The sequence below is a fragment of the Bombina bombina genome, chromosome 1 (genome assembly GCF_027579735.1).
Source record: "Bombina bombina isolate aBomBom1 chromosome 1, aBomBom1.pri, whole genome shotgun sequence".
Lineage (NCBI taxonomy): Eukaryota > Metazoa > Chordata > Amphibia > Anura > Bombinatoridae > Bombina > Bombina bombina.
In genome coordinates, this window is record NC_069499.1 from 1114013069 (window position 1) to 1114032339 (window position 19271).

Sequence of the window (19271 nt, forward strand, 5' to 3'; positions counted from 1 at the left end):
CGCTTGTGTAATAAAATAGATAATGCAGAAATCTGATCTTTCAGAGAACTGACTGACAACCCTTTCTCCAGACCTTCCTGGAGAAAAGACAACATTCTAGGAATCCTGACCCTACTCCAAGAGAAGCCCTTAGATTCACACCAATAAAGGTATTTACGCCATACCTTATGGTAAATTTTTCGAGTAACAGGCTTGCGAGCCTGAATCATGGTCTCAATGACCGACTCAGAAAATCCATGCTTAGACAGAACTAAGCGTTCAATCTCCAAGCAGTCAGCTTCAGAGAAACGAGATTTATATGGAGGAATGGACCCTGAGTTAGAAAGTCCTTCCTCAGAGGAAACCTCCAAGGTGGCCGCTATGCAGGAGCTATTAGAATTACCAATGCGCTCTCCTGTTTGATACGAACAATAGCTCGTGGAAGGAGCTCAAACGGAGCAAACAGGTATGCTAGACCGAAATCCCAAGGAATCTATCAGAGTGGCCTGAAGATCTCTTGACCTTGAACCGTCCCTTGGAAGTTTGGCGTTATGCCGAGACGACATCATATCCAACTCCGGCACCCCCCATTTGAGGGTTAACCTGGAGAACACCTCCGGATGGAGAGCCCACTCCCCGGGATGAAATGTCTGTCTGCTCAGGAAATCCGCTTCCCAGTTGTCCACTCCAGGAATGTGGATGGCAGATAAACAACAATTGTGAGCTTCCGCCCACTGAATAATCCGTGCCACCTCCTTCATGGCTAAGGAACTATTGTGGCGCTTGCTTCATCACTTCTAATATTGTATATCATAAGGTTCACTAGGGAACCTTCCGAGGGGAGCTAGAGGTATCTGATATTAGCGCAGGGTCCACTCATTTTATTGAACTCAGAGTTCCTCCCTGGTGGCTGATGTAAGCCACTGAGGTGATGTTGTCCGACTGAACCCTGATAAACTGGGCTAAGGACAATTGAGGCCAAGCCATCAGAGCATTGTAAATTGCTCTCAATTCCAAGATATTTATGGGGAGAGCAGACCCCTGAGTCCATAGTCCCTGCGCCTTTAACGAGTCCCAGACTAGCAGGCTGGCGTCCGTGGTCACAATCACCCATGAAGGTGTCCGGAAGCATGTGCCCTAAGACAGATGGTCCTAAGAAAGCCACCACGGGAAAGAGTCTCTTGTCGACTGGTCTAGATCTATCCTCTGAGAAGGATCCGTATGGTCTCCGTTCCATTGTCTGAGCATGCATAATTGATGAGCTCTCAAATGAAATCGAGCAAAGGGAATGATGTCCATGGAAGCGACCATCAGACCAATTACCTCCATACATTGAGCCACTGATGGCCGAACAGTAGTCTGTAAAGAGAGACAAGAGGAGAGAATTCTGGATTTTCTGACCTCAGTCAGAAAATTTTTCATAGATAGGGAATCTATTATGGTCCCTAAGAAAACCACCCTGTAGCTGGAACAAGGGAACTCTTTTCCAGCTTCACTTTCCAACCATGGGAACGTAGAAAAGACAACAAGATCTCTGTATGAGAGTTTGCTTGATGAAAAGATGGCGCCTGAACAAATATGTTGTCCAGGAATGGCACCACTGCAATTCCCCGGGACCTGATCACCGCCAAGAGAGCCCCCCTTTGAGAAAATTCTGGGAGCTGTGGCAAGGCCAAACGGAAGAGCCAAAAACTGAAAGTGTGTTTCTAGAAAGGCAAATCTCAGGAATTTGTGATGATCCCTGTGGATGGGAACATGAAGATACGCGTCCTTCAGGTCTATGGTCATCATGAACTGACCTTCTTGGACCAAAGGAAGAATAGAATGAATGGTTTCCATTTTGAAGGACAGTACCCTGAGAAACCTATTTAAGGACCTTTATGTCTAAAATGGATCGAAAAGTTCCCTCTTTTTTGGGCAGCATGAACAGATTTGAATAGAACCCTAGACCCTGTTCCCTTACTGGAACTGGAACAATCACTCCCAGGGAGGAAAGCCCATGAATGCAGTTCAAGAATGCCCCTCTTTTTACCTGGTCTGCAGATAATCTTGAGGGGTGGAATCTGCCCCTGGGAGGGAAAGTTTTGAATTCTATTTTGTAACCCTGAGATACTATGTCCACAGCCCAAGTATCTGTGACATCTCGTCTCCACGCTTGACAAACAGGGAAAGTCTGCCCCCAACTTGATCTGATCCTGGACCGGGGGCCGACCCTCATGCTGACTTAGACTCAGCTGAGGGTTTCTTTGATTGCTTCCCCTTATTCCAAGACTGATTGGGCTTCCAAAAAGACTTGGACTGCTGCTGCTTGAAAGAGGGAGAGGAAGACTTTTGACCTTTGAAGCAACAAAAGGAATGAAAACTACTTTGACGTCCTTTGAGTCTGTTCTTCTTGTCTTGCGGTAGAAAAGATCCTTTTCCACCCGTAATATCAGAAATTATTTCTGCCAGACCAGGTCTGAACAAGGTCTTCCCCTTGTAAGGAAGCGCCAGAAGCTTGGACTTAGAGGTAACATCAGCTGACCAAGATTTTCGCCACAATGCCCTGCAGGCTAGGACAGAGAAGCCAGACATCTTGGCTCCCAGTCTAATAACTTGCATGTTAGCATCAGAAATAAAGGAATTGGCTAGTTTGAGAGCCTTAATCCTATCATATCTCCTCCAACGGAGTCTCTACTAAAATTGATTCAGACAAGGCATTGCACCAATAGGATGCCGCACATGCTACTGTGACAATACAAACTGCAGGTTGCCATTGAAGACCTTGATGAACATACATCTTCTTCAAATAAGCTTCCAGCTTTTTGTCCATGGGATCCTTAAAGGAGCAGCAATCCTCTATAGGGATTGTAGTTCTCTTAGCCAGAGTAGAAATAGCCCCTTCTATTTTAGGCACCATGTGCCAAGAATCTTTAATGGAGTCAGCAACAGGAAACATCTTTTTAAAAATGGGAGATGGGGAGAAAAGAATCCCTGGCTTCTCCCATTCCTGTGAAATAATCTCCGTCACACGGTCTAGGACAGGAAAAACTTCCACAGAGGAAGGAACATCATAGTATTTATTAAGTTTACTAGACTTCTTAGGGTTGACAACAGCAGAAGTATTGGAGTCGTCAAAAGTAGCCAATGCCTTCTTTAACAGTACACAAAGGTGTTCAAGCTTAAATCTGAAGTTTACTTCTTCAGTATCAGATGAAGGAATAATACTGTCCGATTCTGAGATTTCACCCTCAGAGGCTACTGATGTATCCTCTTTATCAGACTTATGAGGGAGGGCAACCTGCGTAGCAGTAGGTGGAACAAAAACCTTACTATCTGAATGTCTAATTTTCCTTTTGCATTTTCCAAGCATAGGAAAAGCAGATAATGCCGCAGATACCGCAGAAGATACCTGTGCAAAATCTGCAGGCAAATAAACTCCTCCAGGAGGCTGAGAGGAACTGCAGGGCACTCTGACACCATAGAGGCTTGGGACGTTTGAGGAGAAAGCTGTGGCATTGACTGAACAGCATCATCCTGAGAGACATTGGGCTCAGCGGGCAACAATTTATCTTTAAATTGAAGTGTTCTAGCTAAGCATGCAGCACAGAATTGCATAAGCAAAACAATTTGTGCATATAGGCATAACAAGCATTTGTCAAAAGACACAGAGTCTTCCATGTCCATAATACTAAATAAAAAAATCCCCAAATTTTACAATTTTTTTTAAATACACAATTTGGCTGCCAGAAGTCTCCAAAACGATTGTATAGTAGATCGACACTGAAGAGACTGAAATGCAATGACGCCACTCCGCTCCGTGAATATCCGACAGCAAAGAGAAGTCACATGACCAGCAGAGAGAGGAAAATATGCAGCAAGTAAAAGGCATGCGTTTCCCTCTGCCTACAACACCGGAGCTAAATTTACACAAACGCTCAAGCAAGTCAGTTAGCCTGTTCTAGTTAAGCAAGCAAAGAAAACCAACTGCCAAATTTTAAGTTTATACATAAATCCATCTATAAAACATAAGCCCCACACACATACTAATAAAGTATTTCAACAAAATTAGCCCAAAGAGGAAAAACGGCCCAATAAAGGGAAGATTCACCCCTAGTCTCAACATACATAATGTGCCTTCCCACTACCAGAAAAAATCCTGTATAAAGGATTTTAAAAATGTCTCCATCTACTGCATATGAAATATTCTTCTGAAGTGCAAGTCTCCAAGACCTAGAAGACAAAAGCACTTACCTGCAGTCTAGCTGTCCGGCAGGGAGACCGCTCACAAGGTGTGAAAGGACACATACTCCTTACAGAGACCTGAACAAAAAGAAAGAACAGAGTAGCCAACTCTGGCTTTCTGTACCATGGGCAGCAATGTGTTAGAAAACAAAGCAAGTACTACCTCACAACTTCCTAACTGCTTAAAAGCCACCACTACTCTACTGAAGAGATTGACGTGAACTAAGCTAAATCCAAATCCTTGCTTGCAGGGAAAGTACCCAAAAAAGGAATTCATTTCTTCAGACACCAAACTTCACCTCCTCCATTGACAGAGGCAAAGAGAATGACTGGGGATTATGAGTAAGGGAATGACACTTTTTCCTTTTAATTCTTTATTTTCCATTAAAACAGAGGAACATCCATGTATCACAAACTTTGTCTACAATTATAAAAAAATGTCAAAACAATACAGCAAAACATTTTCGTTATAAATGCAAAAATAAAGATTACATTACATACTGCATGTAGTTCAACAACAACATTAATTAAATCAGAGAAAAGAGCAGCAGACAAGTGACAATATAATCTTTTGGAACTAATCAATAGTCTTCCTCTGTTACATTTTTTCACTATAAACTTAAAATCGGGGGGAAAAAAGAAAGAGGGAAAAAGGGAGAGAAAAAAAAAGAGAGAGGGAACACCCCCCCCTACACCTCTACTATTGATATTTATGCCTTCTAATCGGGCAGTTCTCCTCTAAGGTAAGTTTCTTGTATGTAAATTGAGTTAAGAAACAGAAAAATATATTATTTCTGTACATTGACTGGTAAACTTTGAATAAAATTACCCCATTTTTAAAAAAATCTTTGTATCTCATGTTCTGAGCCAATAGATGTATCATATTGCTCAAGTACTTATTTCATGTGCATATTATTAATAAATTGTAATAAATTGTGTTTATTTAGATTTCCATGAAGAGAAGATAATATTCCTCGCGCATATCGTAAAATTTATAAAATTAGAAATCGGATTAAACAGCGGTAGTACATTTTCATATAACAGGATTATATCCTCTTTCTTTAGGTACACCTGTTGTCTAATTATTTTTGAGAGCCAAAAATAAATTTTGGCCCAAAAGCTAAGTACCTCAGGACAACTCCATATGCAATAAATTAGGTTTGTGCTAGGAAAATTACATCTCTAAAAATGAAAACTTTGATTTTTATTATATAAACTTAACACATGGGGAGTTACATATGTACGATTGATCAATTTTAATTGGGACTCTCTCCAGGAAAGAAAAGGTGTGGCAAGCAAAGTTCTCACAATACTTTGACTAAAAAGCCTTATTATTATTAATCCCTGGGATGTCTACCCCCCATCTTCGTGCCAAAGAATCGAGATTGGCTTCCCCCTCTCTTTGCAATATTAGCTTATACCAATAAGAAATGGAGTGCATACCAGCCCGAAAAAGAGAAATCCTTGACAACATGTCATCCCAGTTTACTACAAAAGAGATATCTTTCCTTGTATTCAAGAAATGTCTAACCTGCAGATAGCCGAAGATGTCTTTATTGTCCACCCTAAATTGAGATTTGATATCGTCAAACGAGCATATGTTACAACTATCTATCACCTAGATTACGAGTTTTGTCGGTAAAGCCGTGCGGTGCTAACAAGCCTTTTTTTCTCACCGCTCACTTAAAGGGACACTGAACCCAAATTTGTTCATTTGTAATTCAGAAAGAGCATGCAATTTTAAGCAACTTAAAGTCTCCCTGTATTTAAGATTACTTTATGATCCAGGGCTTTAATTTATTAAAGTTTACATTCACTTTAACCAAAATATCTTGCTACAGAGGATTTCCTTTGAAACAAGTTTTCTCACTTGAGTGGATATGTAAAACTAAACATTCTATTTAGTTTACAGTGGGAGGTTTTTTTTACTTTTTAATTCCCATAACCTATATTAAATAAAGTGCATCCTGCTATCTAGATAAAGGTTAGCGCAAGGCAGGGGAATAAAATAAGAAGGTATAACAGCAGTGCCTCCAACTTCCCCTGTCATTCCCTTTACAAATTTTCAGCTCTCTTCCCCCTACTTTATCTGATAGATAGTACATACACTCCATGTCATGAGCTAATTCATTAGTTATTAAATTTAAAAAAAATAAAATAAAAATCTTTGCATACCATTACTTTTAAATTCGGTATTGAAAGTAAATTTGCCAATCCTTGATATAAAGAGAAAAGCAAGACAGAGAAGAGAATAATATAAGAAACGCTAGAGGGGGGGGGGGGGGGCTAAATAGTAAGACCTGGTACCTGATGATATTTCTTCAAGATATTGTGCATCTCAGCCACATCTTCACTGGATATTGTTTTGATGACAAATCGCCTGTCATATGTTGTGAGAAAGCGGGAACCAAAGCGGCCCTGGTTCTCACTGTTTACAGGTGCACTGCGCGTCAGTGAGTTCTAATTGTGAGAAAGCAAAAATGTAGATTGAGGAAAATGCCTCACACATATAAAAATTAAATTATTTGAAAAGACATAAGCTGAAATCCTGAAATAAAAAGAGTGTGAATGTCAAAACATGCCCAAAATGTTAAAGAAGGTAGAAAAATTGTAAAATTACAGTCATTACGAACTTCTTAATCTTAACGACCATGTATTTCACAGAAAATAAAATTTATGCTTACCTGATAAATGTATTTATTTCTTGACACGATGAGTCCACGGATCATCCAATTACTATTGGGAATATCACTCTTGCCTAGCAGGAGGCGACAAAGAGCACCACAGTAAAGCTGAAAAATACCCCCTCCCCTCCCTCCCACTCCAGTCATTCGACCGAAGTAAAGGAGAGAAAGGAAGCAACAAGGTGCAGAGGTGTCTGAAGTTTATAACACACCAACAACCTGTCTTAAGAACAGGGCGGGCCGTGGACTCATCGTGTCAAGAAAGAAAGAAATTTATCAGGTAAGCATAAATTTTCTTTTCTTTCAAATGACAAGAAGAGTCCACGGATCATCTAATTACTATTGGGAATCAATACCCAAGCTAGAGTACACAGATGATAAGGGAGGGACAAGACAGGGAACCTAAATGGAAGGCACCACTGCTTGAAGAACCTTTCTCCAAAAAGCGGCCTCAGCTAAGGCAAAAGTGTCAAATTTGTAGAATTTTGAAAAAGTGTGAAGAGAGGACCAAGTTGCAGCCTTGCAAATCTGTTCCACAGAAGCTTCATTTTTGAATGCCCATGAGGAAGAAACAGCCCCCGTGGAATGAGCCGTTACTCTCTCTGGAGGATGCTGTCCAGCAGTCTCATAGGCAAAACGTATGATACTCTTCAGCCAAAAAGAAAGAGAAGTAGCCGTAGCTTTCTGTCCATTACGTTTTCCCGAGAAAACCACAAACAAAGCAGAAGACTAACGAAAATCCTTAGTCGCCTGTAAGTAAAATTTTAGAGCATGTACCACATCTAAATTGTGCAGAAGCCGTTCCTTCTGAGAAGAAGGATTAGGACACAAGGAAGGAACAACAAACTCCTGATTAATGTTCCCGGACAGAAACTACTTTAGGGAGAAACCCTAACTTAGTACGTAAAACTACTTTATCTGAATGAAAAATAAGGTAAGGAGACTCATACTGTAATGCCGAGAGCTCTGGCACGCTACGAGCAGATGAAATAGCAACAAGAAACAAAACTTTCTAAGATAACAACTTAATATCTAAGGAATGCATAGGTTCAAACGGAGCCCCTTGAGGAACCTTAAGAACTAAATTAAGACTCCATGGAGGAGTAACTGGTTTGAACACAGGCCTGATCCTGACCAAGGCCTGACAAAACGACTGCACGTCTGGACGTCTATGTAACAAAATAGACAAAGCAGATATTTGACCCTTTAGGTAGGGAACTTGCCGATAATCCTTTCTCTAAACCTTCTTGGAGAAATCACAGAATTCTAGCAATCCTAACTCTACTCTAAGAGTAGCCCTTGCATTCACACCAATATAAATATTTACACCATATCATGTGATAAACCTTTCTAGTCACAGGTTTACGAGCCTTAATCATTGTCTCTATGACTGAATCTGAAAATCCCCGTTTGGATAAAATTAAGCGTTCAATCTCCAAGCAGTCAGCTTCAGAGAAACTAGATTTGGATAAAGGAAGGGCCCTTGAAGTAGAAGGTCCTTCCTCAACGGAAGTCTCCAAGGTGGAAGAGATGACATGTCCACCAGGTCTGCATACCAAATCCTGCGAGGCCAAGCTGGTACAATCAAGATCACTGACGCCCTCTCCTGCTTGATTCTAGCAATGACTCGAGGAAGAAGAGCGAACGGAGGAAATAGGTATGCAAGACTGAAATTCCAAGGTACCGACAGGGAGCCTATCAATACCGCCTAAGGGTCCCTTGACCTCAATCCATACCTCGGAAGCTTGGCCTTCTCTCGAGATGCCATGGGATCCAATTCCGGCTGACCCCATTTGAGGATCAGGCTGGAAAACACCTCCGGATGGAGTTCCCACTCCCCCGGGTGAAAGGTCTGTCTGTTTAGGAAGTCCGCTTCCCAGCTGTCAACCCCTGGGATATGGATCTCTGACAGACAGCAATTGTGGGTCTCCTCCCACCGAATAATCTTGGCTACCTCTGTCATGGCTAAGGAACTCCACGTTCCTCCCTGATGATTGATGTAAACCACTGAAGTTATGTTGTCTGACTGGAACCTGATTAACCGGGCTGAGGTTAACTGGGGCCAGGTCAGAAGAGCATTGAAGATTGCTCTCAGCTCCAGAATGTTTATGGGCAGAACAGACTCTGACTGAGTCCAAGTTCCCTGAGCTTTTAGAGAGTCCCAGACTGCTCCCCATCCTAGAAGGCTGGCGTCTGTTGTCACAATCACCCAGGAGGGTCTGCAAAAGCAGGTTCCCTGGGAGAGATGATCCTGAGACAACCACCAAAGAAGAGAATCCCTTGTCTCCTGCTCCAGCTGTATTCGCAGAGACAGATCCGCATAATCTCCGTTCCACTGGCTGAGCATGTCTCACTGCAGAGGTCTGAGGTGAAAATGGGCAAACAGGATGATGTCCATTGCCGCTACCGTCAGTCCGATTACCTCCATGCACTGAGCCACTAATGGCCGCGGAGCGGACTGAAGCGCTAGGCAAGAATCGAAAATCTTTGATTTCCTGACTTCTGTCAGAAAAATCTTCATTAATAGGGAATCTATTATGGTTCCCAAGAAAGTTACCCTTGTATTTGGAACTAAGGAGCTCTTTTCCAAATTTACCTTCCATCCGTGAGATCACAGGAAAGATAACAACATTTCCGTGTGGGACCTTGCTTGTTGAAAGGATGGCGCCTGGACCAGGATGTCGTCCAGATAGGGCGTCGCCACTGCAATGCCCCGTAATCAGAGCACCGCCAACTGAGATCCCAGAACCTTTGAGAAAATTCTGGGAGTTGTGGCAAGACCGAAAGGAAGAGCCACGAATTGGAAGGGTTCGTCTAGAAAAGCAAACATTAGAAACTTGTGATGATACCTGTGAATGGGAACATGCAGGTAAGCGTCCTTTAAATCCACCGTTGTCATAAATTGACCCTCTTGGACCAAAGGAAGAATGGAACGAATAGTTTCCATCTTGAAGGACGATACTCTCAGAAACTTGAGATCTAAAATTGGCCTGAAGGTTCCCTCTTTTTTGGGAACCACAAACAGATTGGAATAAAACCCCAGACCCCGTTCCTGCATCAGAACAGGAACTATCACTCCCAGGTCGGAGAGGTCTCTTACACAGTGTAAGAACGCCTCTCTTTTTGGCTGGTCTACAGATAATCTTGAAAGCAGAAACCTGCCTCTGGGAGGAAAACTCTTGAACTCTAGTTTGTATCCCTGGGACACTATGTCTACTGCCCAGGGATCCTGAACAACTCGAACCCAAACCTGAGCAAAGAAGGAAAGTCTGCCCCCTACAAGATCCGGTCCCGGATTGGGGGCAGGCCCTTCATGCTGTCTTTGGTTCAATAGCAGGTTTCTTGGATTGTTTTCCCTTATTCCAAGACCGATTGGGTCTCCAGGAAGGTTTAGACTGATCTTGCTTGGAAGAGGAAGCTGAAGAATTTCCCTTGAAATTTTGAAAGGAATGAGAATTACTCTGACTTCCCTTTTGCTTGTTTCTCTTATCCTGAGGGAGAAGATGACCCTTTCCTCCCGTAATATCAGAGATTATTTCCGTCAAGCCCGGTCCAAACAAGGTCTTCCCCTTGTAAGGAATCACTAAAAGTTTAGACTTAGATGACACATCCGCAGACCAAGGTTTTAACCATAAGGCTCTGCGGTCTAAAACAGCAAAACCTGAGATCTTTGCTCCCAGTTTGATAACCTGAAGGGAAGCATCAGTAATAAAGGAATTAGGTAACTTAAGAGCTTTTATCATATCCTGGATCTCATCAAGGAGAGTGTCTGTCCTAATGGCATCAGACAACGCATCAAACCAATATGCCGCCACACTAGTGACGGTAGCAATGCACACAGCAGGTTGCCATTGTAAACCTTGGTGTACATACATCTTTGTCAGTAACCCCTCTAACTTTTTGTCCATAGGATCTTTAAAGGCACAACTATCCTCTATGGGAATAGTAGTTCTAATGGCCAGAGTGGAAACAGCTCCTTCCACCTTGGGTACTGTTTGCCAAGCCTCCCTGATAGAGTCAGCTATGGGAAACATCTTTTTAAATATAGTAGATGGAGAAAAAGGGATACTCGGTCTCTCCCATTTCTTAGAAATAATCTCAGAAGCTCGGTCTGGTACAGGAAAAACCTCTACCAAAGAAGGTACCTCAAAATATTTGTTTAGTTTACTGGATTTCTTCGGATTAACTACAACCATAGTGTCATTGTCGTCCAATGTAGCTAAAACCTCCTTAAGTAACAGACAGAGATGTTCAAGCTTAAACCTGAAGGATACAACTTCAGTATCAGCAGGAGGAATTACACTGTCAGAATCTGAGACCTCACCCTCATATGCTACCGAAAGATCCTCCTCCTCAGGCTTCTGTGAGGAGGCATCCGAAATAGCAACAACTGCGTCAGTAACCTCACCTACTGAATGTCTACTCTTCTTCTTGCACTTTCCCTGTAACATAGGAAAAGCAGACAACGCATCAGAAACTGCGGAAGACATAAGAGAAGCGATGTCTTGTAGCGTAACCCCAGTAGGAGTTAAAGAGGAAGCGCAGGACACTGCATGTGTGGGTGGCAAACCTTGGGACGCTTGAGCAGAAAGCTGCAGCATATATTGAACATTGTCATTAGACTCCTGAACAACATCCGCCTTAGAAAATGTTGGCTCTGAAAAAAGTCTATCTCTGTAACTTAAAGTTCTCTCAATACATGAGGAACAGAAAGGTATTGGTGGTTCCACATTGGCATCAAAACATAATGAACATAGTGACATTTTGCAGGGCCTCTTGGTCCATTCTGACTCACAATGGATCAAATTATTAAATATAACACTGAAATTCTTAACAAAAATTAAACAGAAAAAAACATTACTGTCTCTTTAAATTTTAAAACGTAATTTTTTTACTTTTGTGTGCAGAAAAGACTAACTAGTTACACAAATATTGCAGAACATCTCTACACCTCAGCTTAACTTTGCTGAGGTGCCTACCTGCCCTTCTGAAACGGTACAGTACCCTCAGAAGAAGATCCAGAACTCAGCTGTTGAAAAGCTATCACAAACCGCTATCCGGTCTTAATGCATGTGTTCAAGTGTTCTCCAAGAATCACTCTGAGGATTTTATCTCTGGTTCCTTCTGACCACAGAAAGTGCTAAGAAAGTGGAGCACAATCCGTATTGGCGCCACACATAGTTCCGCCCATCGTGGGCGTTTCAATAAGTAATCTCCCCGTCGGCTTCTTATGTTAAAGTTAAGCCACCGGGAAAAGTGAAAAACCACCAAACACAGAGCCTTCTATTTATTAGTCTAACCGCCCCAGTGCCTAGCTTAAAAAAGTGCTGCCATAAAGTCACCTCCTTTGATCTATAGGAGGTATTTGTCCCAAGGAAATAAAGTGCTCCACTTCCTCTGAGATCCTATTACCCAGACCCAAAATAAAATTCAGCACTTACATCTTAAATCAGCCAGATAGCAAGGCAGCTTCATCAGGTTTGAGAGGTCCTCTCCCTCACATAGCCCTGTGGATAAAAGATAAGGTCTGAGTAATGCTATTCAGACTATCAGGATTAGGGCAGCATAAATTACATGGGAGGCGCAGTGAGAATTATGTCCCACAAGTTCCCATTGCTCTAAAGCCACCACTGCTCTACTGAAGAGACTGATATGGACTACGGCTACACCCTAGAACAAAGCAGCACAAACTTGTACTACTTTAAAAAAAACTAAACTCTTGATTGAAGATCTTTTTACTAACACCTAACTTTACCACTTCCTTGCTCTAACGTAGGCAAAGAGAATGACTGGAGTGGGAGGGAGGGGAGGTGGTATTTATCAGCTTTGCTGTGGTGCTCTTTGCCACCTCCTGCTGGGCAGGAGTGATATTCCCAATAGTAATTAGATGATCCGTGGACTCATCATGTCATTTGAAAGAAATGGTATAGTGAGCGTGATTTATTTTTCAGTGTACACTAATCTGTTTTTTTTAATAGATATAATTAATCTGTCTAGACATCAATGCAAGCATACCTCGTTGATTTTGCAGGTTTGGTTCTAGAGCACCGCAAAAAAAAAGCTAATATAGCAATAATGTGAGTCACACCCTTTTTTGGTTTCACAGTGCATATAAAAGTTATGTTTGTACTATAATGTAGTCTATTAAGTGTGCAAACACATTATGCCTAAAAACAATGCACATACCTTAATTAAAAAGACTTTATTGCTAAAAAATACTAACCACCATATAAGCAAGTCGTAATCTTTTTGCCAGGGTAGAATGGCCATATATGTTTGAAACTTTAAAAGTTTACCAATTGGAAGGTTCTTTTGGTCAATTACTCCAGAAGATATATTCAAATTTGGTTGCCTATGTTATAATTAATTCATTTATGTATTCACCTATTCCTCTTTCTATAGGTACTTGACAAGGGTGCCCTTTTTCTCCACTTCTTTTTGATTTATTGATGGGCCCCCTTTGCAGCGAAGCATTGCTCACAGGTATTAACTTTGGGAAGCCATACTTCAAAGTTTAATTTTTTTGCAGATGACTTGTATGTGGCACAGCCAAAGTATAATTTAGATAAGATTTTAGATCTTATAAGTAAATTTGCTCTTGCTTCAGGGTGTAAAGAAAATCTTTGTAAATCAGAAATTTTATGGCTGAATAAATATATAGAACATTATAATTGTGATTTTTGCAGAAATAGAATGTTTGAATTATTCTTCCAACCCTGGTAAATGGTATGATCTAAATATTTTGAAATATATCAATGAGTTAATTGCTAAAGTTAACAATTGGTCAGGTATAAGGAACCCACTTATGGGAAGGGTTCAAATGATTAAAAAAATGTTTAGACTGGCTGTCAAATTATCAGTTATATTCTGATAAAGATATGGAAGAATATCTTATAGAGTCTTATACCCTTCCATTTCTCTCTCATATCTTTCCTAGAGAGTTAGAGATGGCTTGCTGGCTTGGAGAAGGGTAAATAAAATAATTAAATATGACCATAGTCTTAGTAAATTTCTTCTTTTGATTGTTAATCCTCATTTTCCAGCAGGAGACACATATAGGGTATTTTAGATACGGGAGAATAAATCAATATCAAATATTGGTAATCTTTGGTATTTTGAAAAACAATGTCTTTACATTCACTCAATTTTAAAAAAAATCATAATTTACCTGGGAGTCATACATTTGCCTTTCTCAAAGCAACACATTATATCAATTTGATAACTAGAAAATATTCTGAGATTTGGGAAGTTAACCCGTTATATACCCGTATTGAAAAAAAGAGAAAGGAATAAGCTTTCCATATCTTCAATTTATAAGGTATTATAATATGACATACAAGTGATTTGTAGCAATATACTAGATTTTTGGAACATGGAGTTAGATAGTGATGGATTTAGCTGTCTCTCAAAATATTACAGAATCTCATTTTAAACTGATTAATAAGGACTATTTAACCTCAGCACTTGTTAGTAAATGGAGGAAAGATGGTACAAATATTTGTATTAAATGTAATCTAGCGAATCCCTCTTACTCTCACTTACTTTGGGATTGTCCTAAAGTCTTTTAATTTTGGTCAAAAATTATTTATTTTATCTCAATGACTTTGAAAACTAGGCAAATTGAATGTTATTTTTCTCCTAAAAGATATGGCTTGGAAAAAAAAAACATTTTTTGTATGTATATATATATATATATATATATATATGTGATATTGATAGCTGTGATTTTCAGATATTAGTTAAAACAAGAGCTCCCATCTGTTTCACTACACACGTTTAATATTCGGAGACAGATGTTACTTCAAGCTTATGATATTAAACACAATTAGGAAAAGTGCCAACTTTCTTAAATGCTGGGGGCAGTTTCTGGTGTTACAAGAGTTTAATTTTAAGAAGGTCATTGGTGATAAAATTGATGAATAAGATTAAAAATATATATAAATACATTATATATATAGTTACACACATCTTGATATTAATAAAATATTTGTTCTCAAAAAACAAATCAGTAAACATAAAAAAAAAATGTTTTAAATGTATAAAATATAAACTGTAAAACTACAAATGAGCTAAACCCTCCCTTATACTGCGGATATCTAAATCTTATTGACTGAGCCACTGTATTAAGCACCTGTTGTCACAGGATATCCTGACATCGTAGTCTTTTGTTTGGAGGGTAATGAAGACAAGGTTTTGTAATTTCTGATCTCTCTAAATGCTGAGAAAATGTTAATTTATAGGACAAGGCAACTAAACTACATCTAAAGTCGCCATTCTGGTTCATGAACAATTAATTTTGTTTAGCCAATTAGTTGGTTAAAAAGCTGCACAATATACATTGCTTTTAATAAAGTGGTCTTGCAAAGCCCAGCTGTAAAGTGTGCAAAATACAGTTGCGAAATAAGACTCACAGCAAGTATTTATACTGTCTTGCCTTAAGGAAACAGGAAACCCAAAATTTTTCTTTCATGATTCAGCTAGAGAATACAATTTTAACAACTTTCCAATATACTTCTATTATCTTGTTTCATTCTCTACGTATTCTTTGATGAAGAAGCAGCAATGCACTACTGAAAACTAGTTAACACACTGGGGGGCTGATTATCTAAACCAAGCCAGATCAGACATGGTGTATCATGCTGACCGTCGCAGGGGCTGCCCTGGTGGAATAATCTTAAAAAAGGGTCAGTCCCTGTGAATGGCGAGATGTCTCATGTTGAAATTAATGGAGCTTGCTGGAAAGGGAAACTCTGATGTGTAGGGCGAAGTTAGCAGTGAGCAGGGGGCACACTTTAACAAATTAAATCCTGCAGCTAATATAAATCACATTGGGCTGCTTTCTGCATATAGCATCTTACAATCACCTTTATTTTCATATGCCTGTGTTTTTCTATTAGGGTATTAAGTGTTTTGAGTATTTTGTCACAACCTCACCACCTTTTTATTTGTGAGAAAAAACGGAGAGAACATTACATTGGGGTTTGAGAGAACCACAGTGGATGTCCTCCTAAAATGATGCCACGGACAGTGCGCCACTTGACCAATCTAGCTCTGAAAAACAGGCAACAGGCAAGTGCTTCAGATTTGCATTAAGGCAAGTGCATCAGATTTGACACTGGGATTATCGATATAAATTGGAGTTTCTGTGACAGCTCAGACAGTGCTAAGGACATTGCATAATGTCAACTTCTATGGACAGCATGCAAGGAAAAAAAACGTTGCTTGCTCTTCAGAACACAACTGCAAGATTAAACTTTGCTAAAGAACATAAAAAGCCTGATGAATACTGGGAGCACATTATTTGGTAAGATGGCCAAGATCAATACACAATTTTTCGGCTCAGATGGGGTGCAGCATGTTTGGTGTGAACCTGGTCAGGATTATTACAGTGAATGCATAGTCCCAACAGTGAATCATGGAAGTGGGAATGTGAAGATATGGGGCTGCATGACTGCAAAAGGTGTTGGGGAGATTACATTTATAGATGGCACCATGAATGCCTGGGATATACCAAAATACTGGCTGACAAGATGACTCCCAGTCTCCAGAAGTTTGGCAGAGGACGAATATTCCAGCATGATAACGATCCAAAGCACACTGCCAAAATCACAAAGGTGTTTCTAAAGGAGAAACAAGTGAAAACTATGACCTGGCCAAGTATGTAACCTGACTTGAATCCAGTAGAACAACTTTGGGGTATTTTAAAGAGAATGGTAGAGCAACACAACCCCATCCAGCAAAGAGCAGCTAAAAAAAATTCTCTCTGAAGAAGGGCAAAACATCTCTCCAGAAAGCTGTACGACACTGGTTTCCTCCATGCTAAGAAGGATTGAGTCTGTCATCAAAAAACAGAATTTATGCTTACCTGATAAATTACTTTCTCCAACGGTGTGTCCGGTCCACGGCGTCATCCTTACTTGTGGGATATTCTCTTCCCCAACAGGAAATGGCAAAGAGCCCAGCAAAGCTGGTCATATGATCCCTCCTAGGCTCCGCCTACCCCAGTCATTCGACCGACGTACAGGAGGAAATATGCATAGGAGAAACCATATGATACCGTGGTGACTGTAGTTAGAGAAAATAATTCATCAGACCTGATTAAAAAAACCAGGGCGGGCCGTGGACCGGACACACCGTTGGAGAAAGTAATTTATCAGGTAAGCATAAATTCTGTTTTCTCCAACATAGGTGTGTCCGGTCCACGGCGTCATCCTTACTTGTGGGAACCAATACCAAAGCTTTAGGACACGGATGAAGGGAGGGAGCAAATCAGGTCACCTAAATGGAAGGCACCACGGCTTGCAAAACCTTTCTCCCAAAAATAGCCTCTGAAGAAGCAAAAGTATCAAATTTGTAAAATTTGGCAAAAGTGTGCAGTGAAGACCAAGTCGCTGCCTTACAAATCTGGTCAACAGAAGCCTCGTTCTTGAAGGCCCATGTGGAAGCCACAGCCCTAGTGGAGTGAGCTGTGATTCTTTCAGGAGGCTGCCGTCCGGCAGTCTCATAAGCCAAACGGATAATGCTTTTAAGCCAAAAGGAAAGAGAGGTAGAAGTTGCTTTTTGACCTCTCCTTTTACCAGAATAGACAACAAACAAAGAAGAAGTTTGTCTGAAATCTTTAGTGGCCTCTAAATAGAATTTTAGAGCACGGACTACGTCCAAATTGTGTAACAAACGTTCCTTCTTTGAAACTGGATTCGGGCACAAAGAAGGTACAACTATCTCCTGGTTAATATTCTTGTTGGAAACAACTTTCGGAAGAAAACCAGGCTTAGTACGTAAAACCACCTTATCTGCATGGAACACCAGATAGGGCGGAGAACACTGCAGCGCAGATAACTCAGAAACTCTTCTAGCAGAAGAAATTGCAACCAAAAACAAAACTTTCCAAGATAATAACTTAATATCTACGGAATGTAAGGGTTCAAACGGAACCCCTTGAAGAACTGAAAGAACTAGATTAAGACTCCAGGGAGGAGTCAAAGGTCTGTAAACAGGCTTGATTCTAACCAGAGCCTGAACAAACGCTTGAACGTCTGGCACAGCTGCCAGCCTTTTGTGAAGTAAAACAGATAACGCAGAAATCTGTCCCTTCAGAGAATTTGCAGATAATCCCTTCTCCAAACCCTCTTGTAGAAAGGATAAAATCCTAGGAATTTTTATCTTGTTCCACGGGAATCCTTTAGATTCACACCAACAGATATATTTTTTCCATATCTTATGGTAAATTTTTCTAGTCACAGGCTTTCTAGCCTGAATCAGAGTATCAATTACAGAATCTGAAAACCCACGCTTTGATAAAATCAAGCGTTCAATCTCCAAGCAGTCAGTTGGAGAGAAACCAGATTCGGATGTTCGAATGGACCTTGAACAAGAAGGTCCTGTCTCAAAGGTAGCTTCCATGGTGGAGCCGATGACATATTCACCAGGTCTGCATACCAAGTCCTGCGTGGCCACGCAGGAGCTATCAAGATCACCGAAGCCCTCTCCTGGTTGATCCTGGCTACCAGCCTGGGAATGAGAGGAAACGGTGGGAAAACATAAGCTAGGTTGAAGGTCCAAGGTGCTACTAGTGCATCCACTAGAGTCGCCTTGGGATCCCTGGATCTGGACCCGTAACAAGGAACCTTGAAGTTCTGACGAGACGCCATCAGATCCATGTCTGGAATGCCCCATAATTGAGTTATTTGTGCAAAGATTTCCGGGTGGAGTTCCCACTCCCCCGGATGGAATGTCTGACGACTCAGAAAATCCGCTTCCCAATTTTCCACTCCTGGGATGTGGATTGCAGACAAGTGACAGGAGTGATCCTCCGCCCATTGAATTATCTTGGTCACTTCCTCCATCGCCAGGGAACTCCTTGTTCCCCCCTGATGGTTGATATATGCAACTGTCGTCATGTTGTCTGATTGAAACCTTATGAATTTGGCCTTTGCTAGATGAGGCCAAGCTTTGAGAGCATTGAATATCGCTCTCAGTTCCAGAATGTTTATCGGGAGAAGAGATTCTTCCCGAGACCATAGACCCTGAGCTTTCAGGGGTTCCCAGACCGCGCCCCAGCCCACCAGACTGGCGTCGGTCGTGACAATGACCCACTCTGGTCTGCGGAAGCTCATTCCCTGTGACAGGTTGTCCAGGATTAGCCACCAACGGAGTGAATCTCTGGTCCTTTGATCTACTTGAATCGTCGGAGACAAGTCTGTATAATCCCCATTCCACTGTCTGAGCATGCACAGTTGTAATGGTCTTAGATGAATTCGTGCAAAAGGAACTATGTCCATTGCTGCAACCATCAATCTTATTACTTCCATGCACTGCGCTATGGAAGGACGAAGAACAGAATGAAGAACTTGACAAGAGCTTAGAAGTTTTGATTTTCTGACC

General features: G+C 41.0%; 1 protein-coding gene across 2 annotated transcripts in view; it reads right to left on the reverse strand.

The window, feature by feature from the left end:
• The window catches only part of PIP4K2B (phosphatidylinositol-5-phosphate 4-kinase type 2 beta), a 214389-nt gene that overhangs the window by 131390 nt on the left and 63728 nt on the right, over positions 1–19271 (reverse strand). For both annotated transcript variants that reach the window (XM_053697792.1, XM_053697802.1), the window contains exon 4: positions 6511–6663. In XM_053697792.1, the coding sequence (XP_053553767.1) occupies positions 6511–6663 (153 nt within the window). The remainder of the gene's footprint in view (positions 1–6510; positions 6664–19271) is intronic.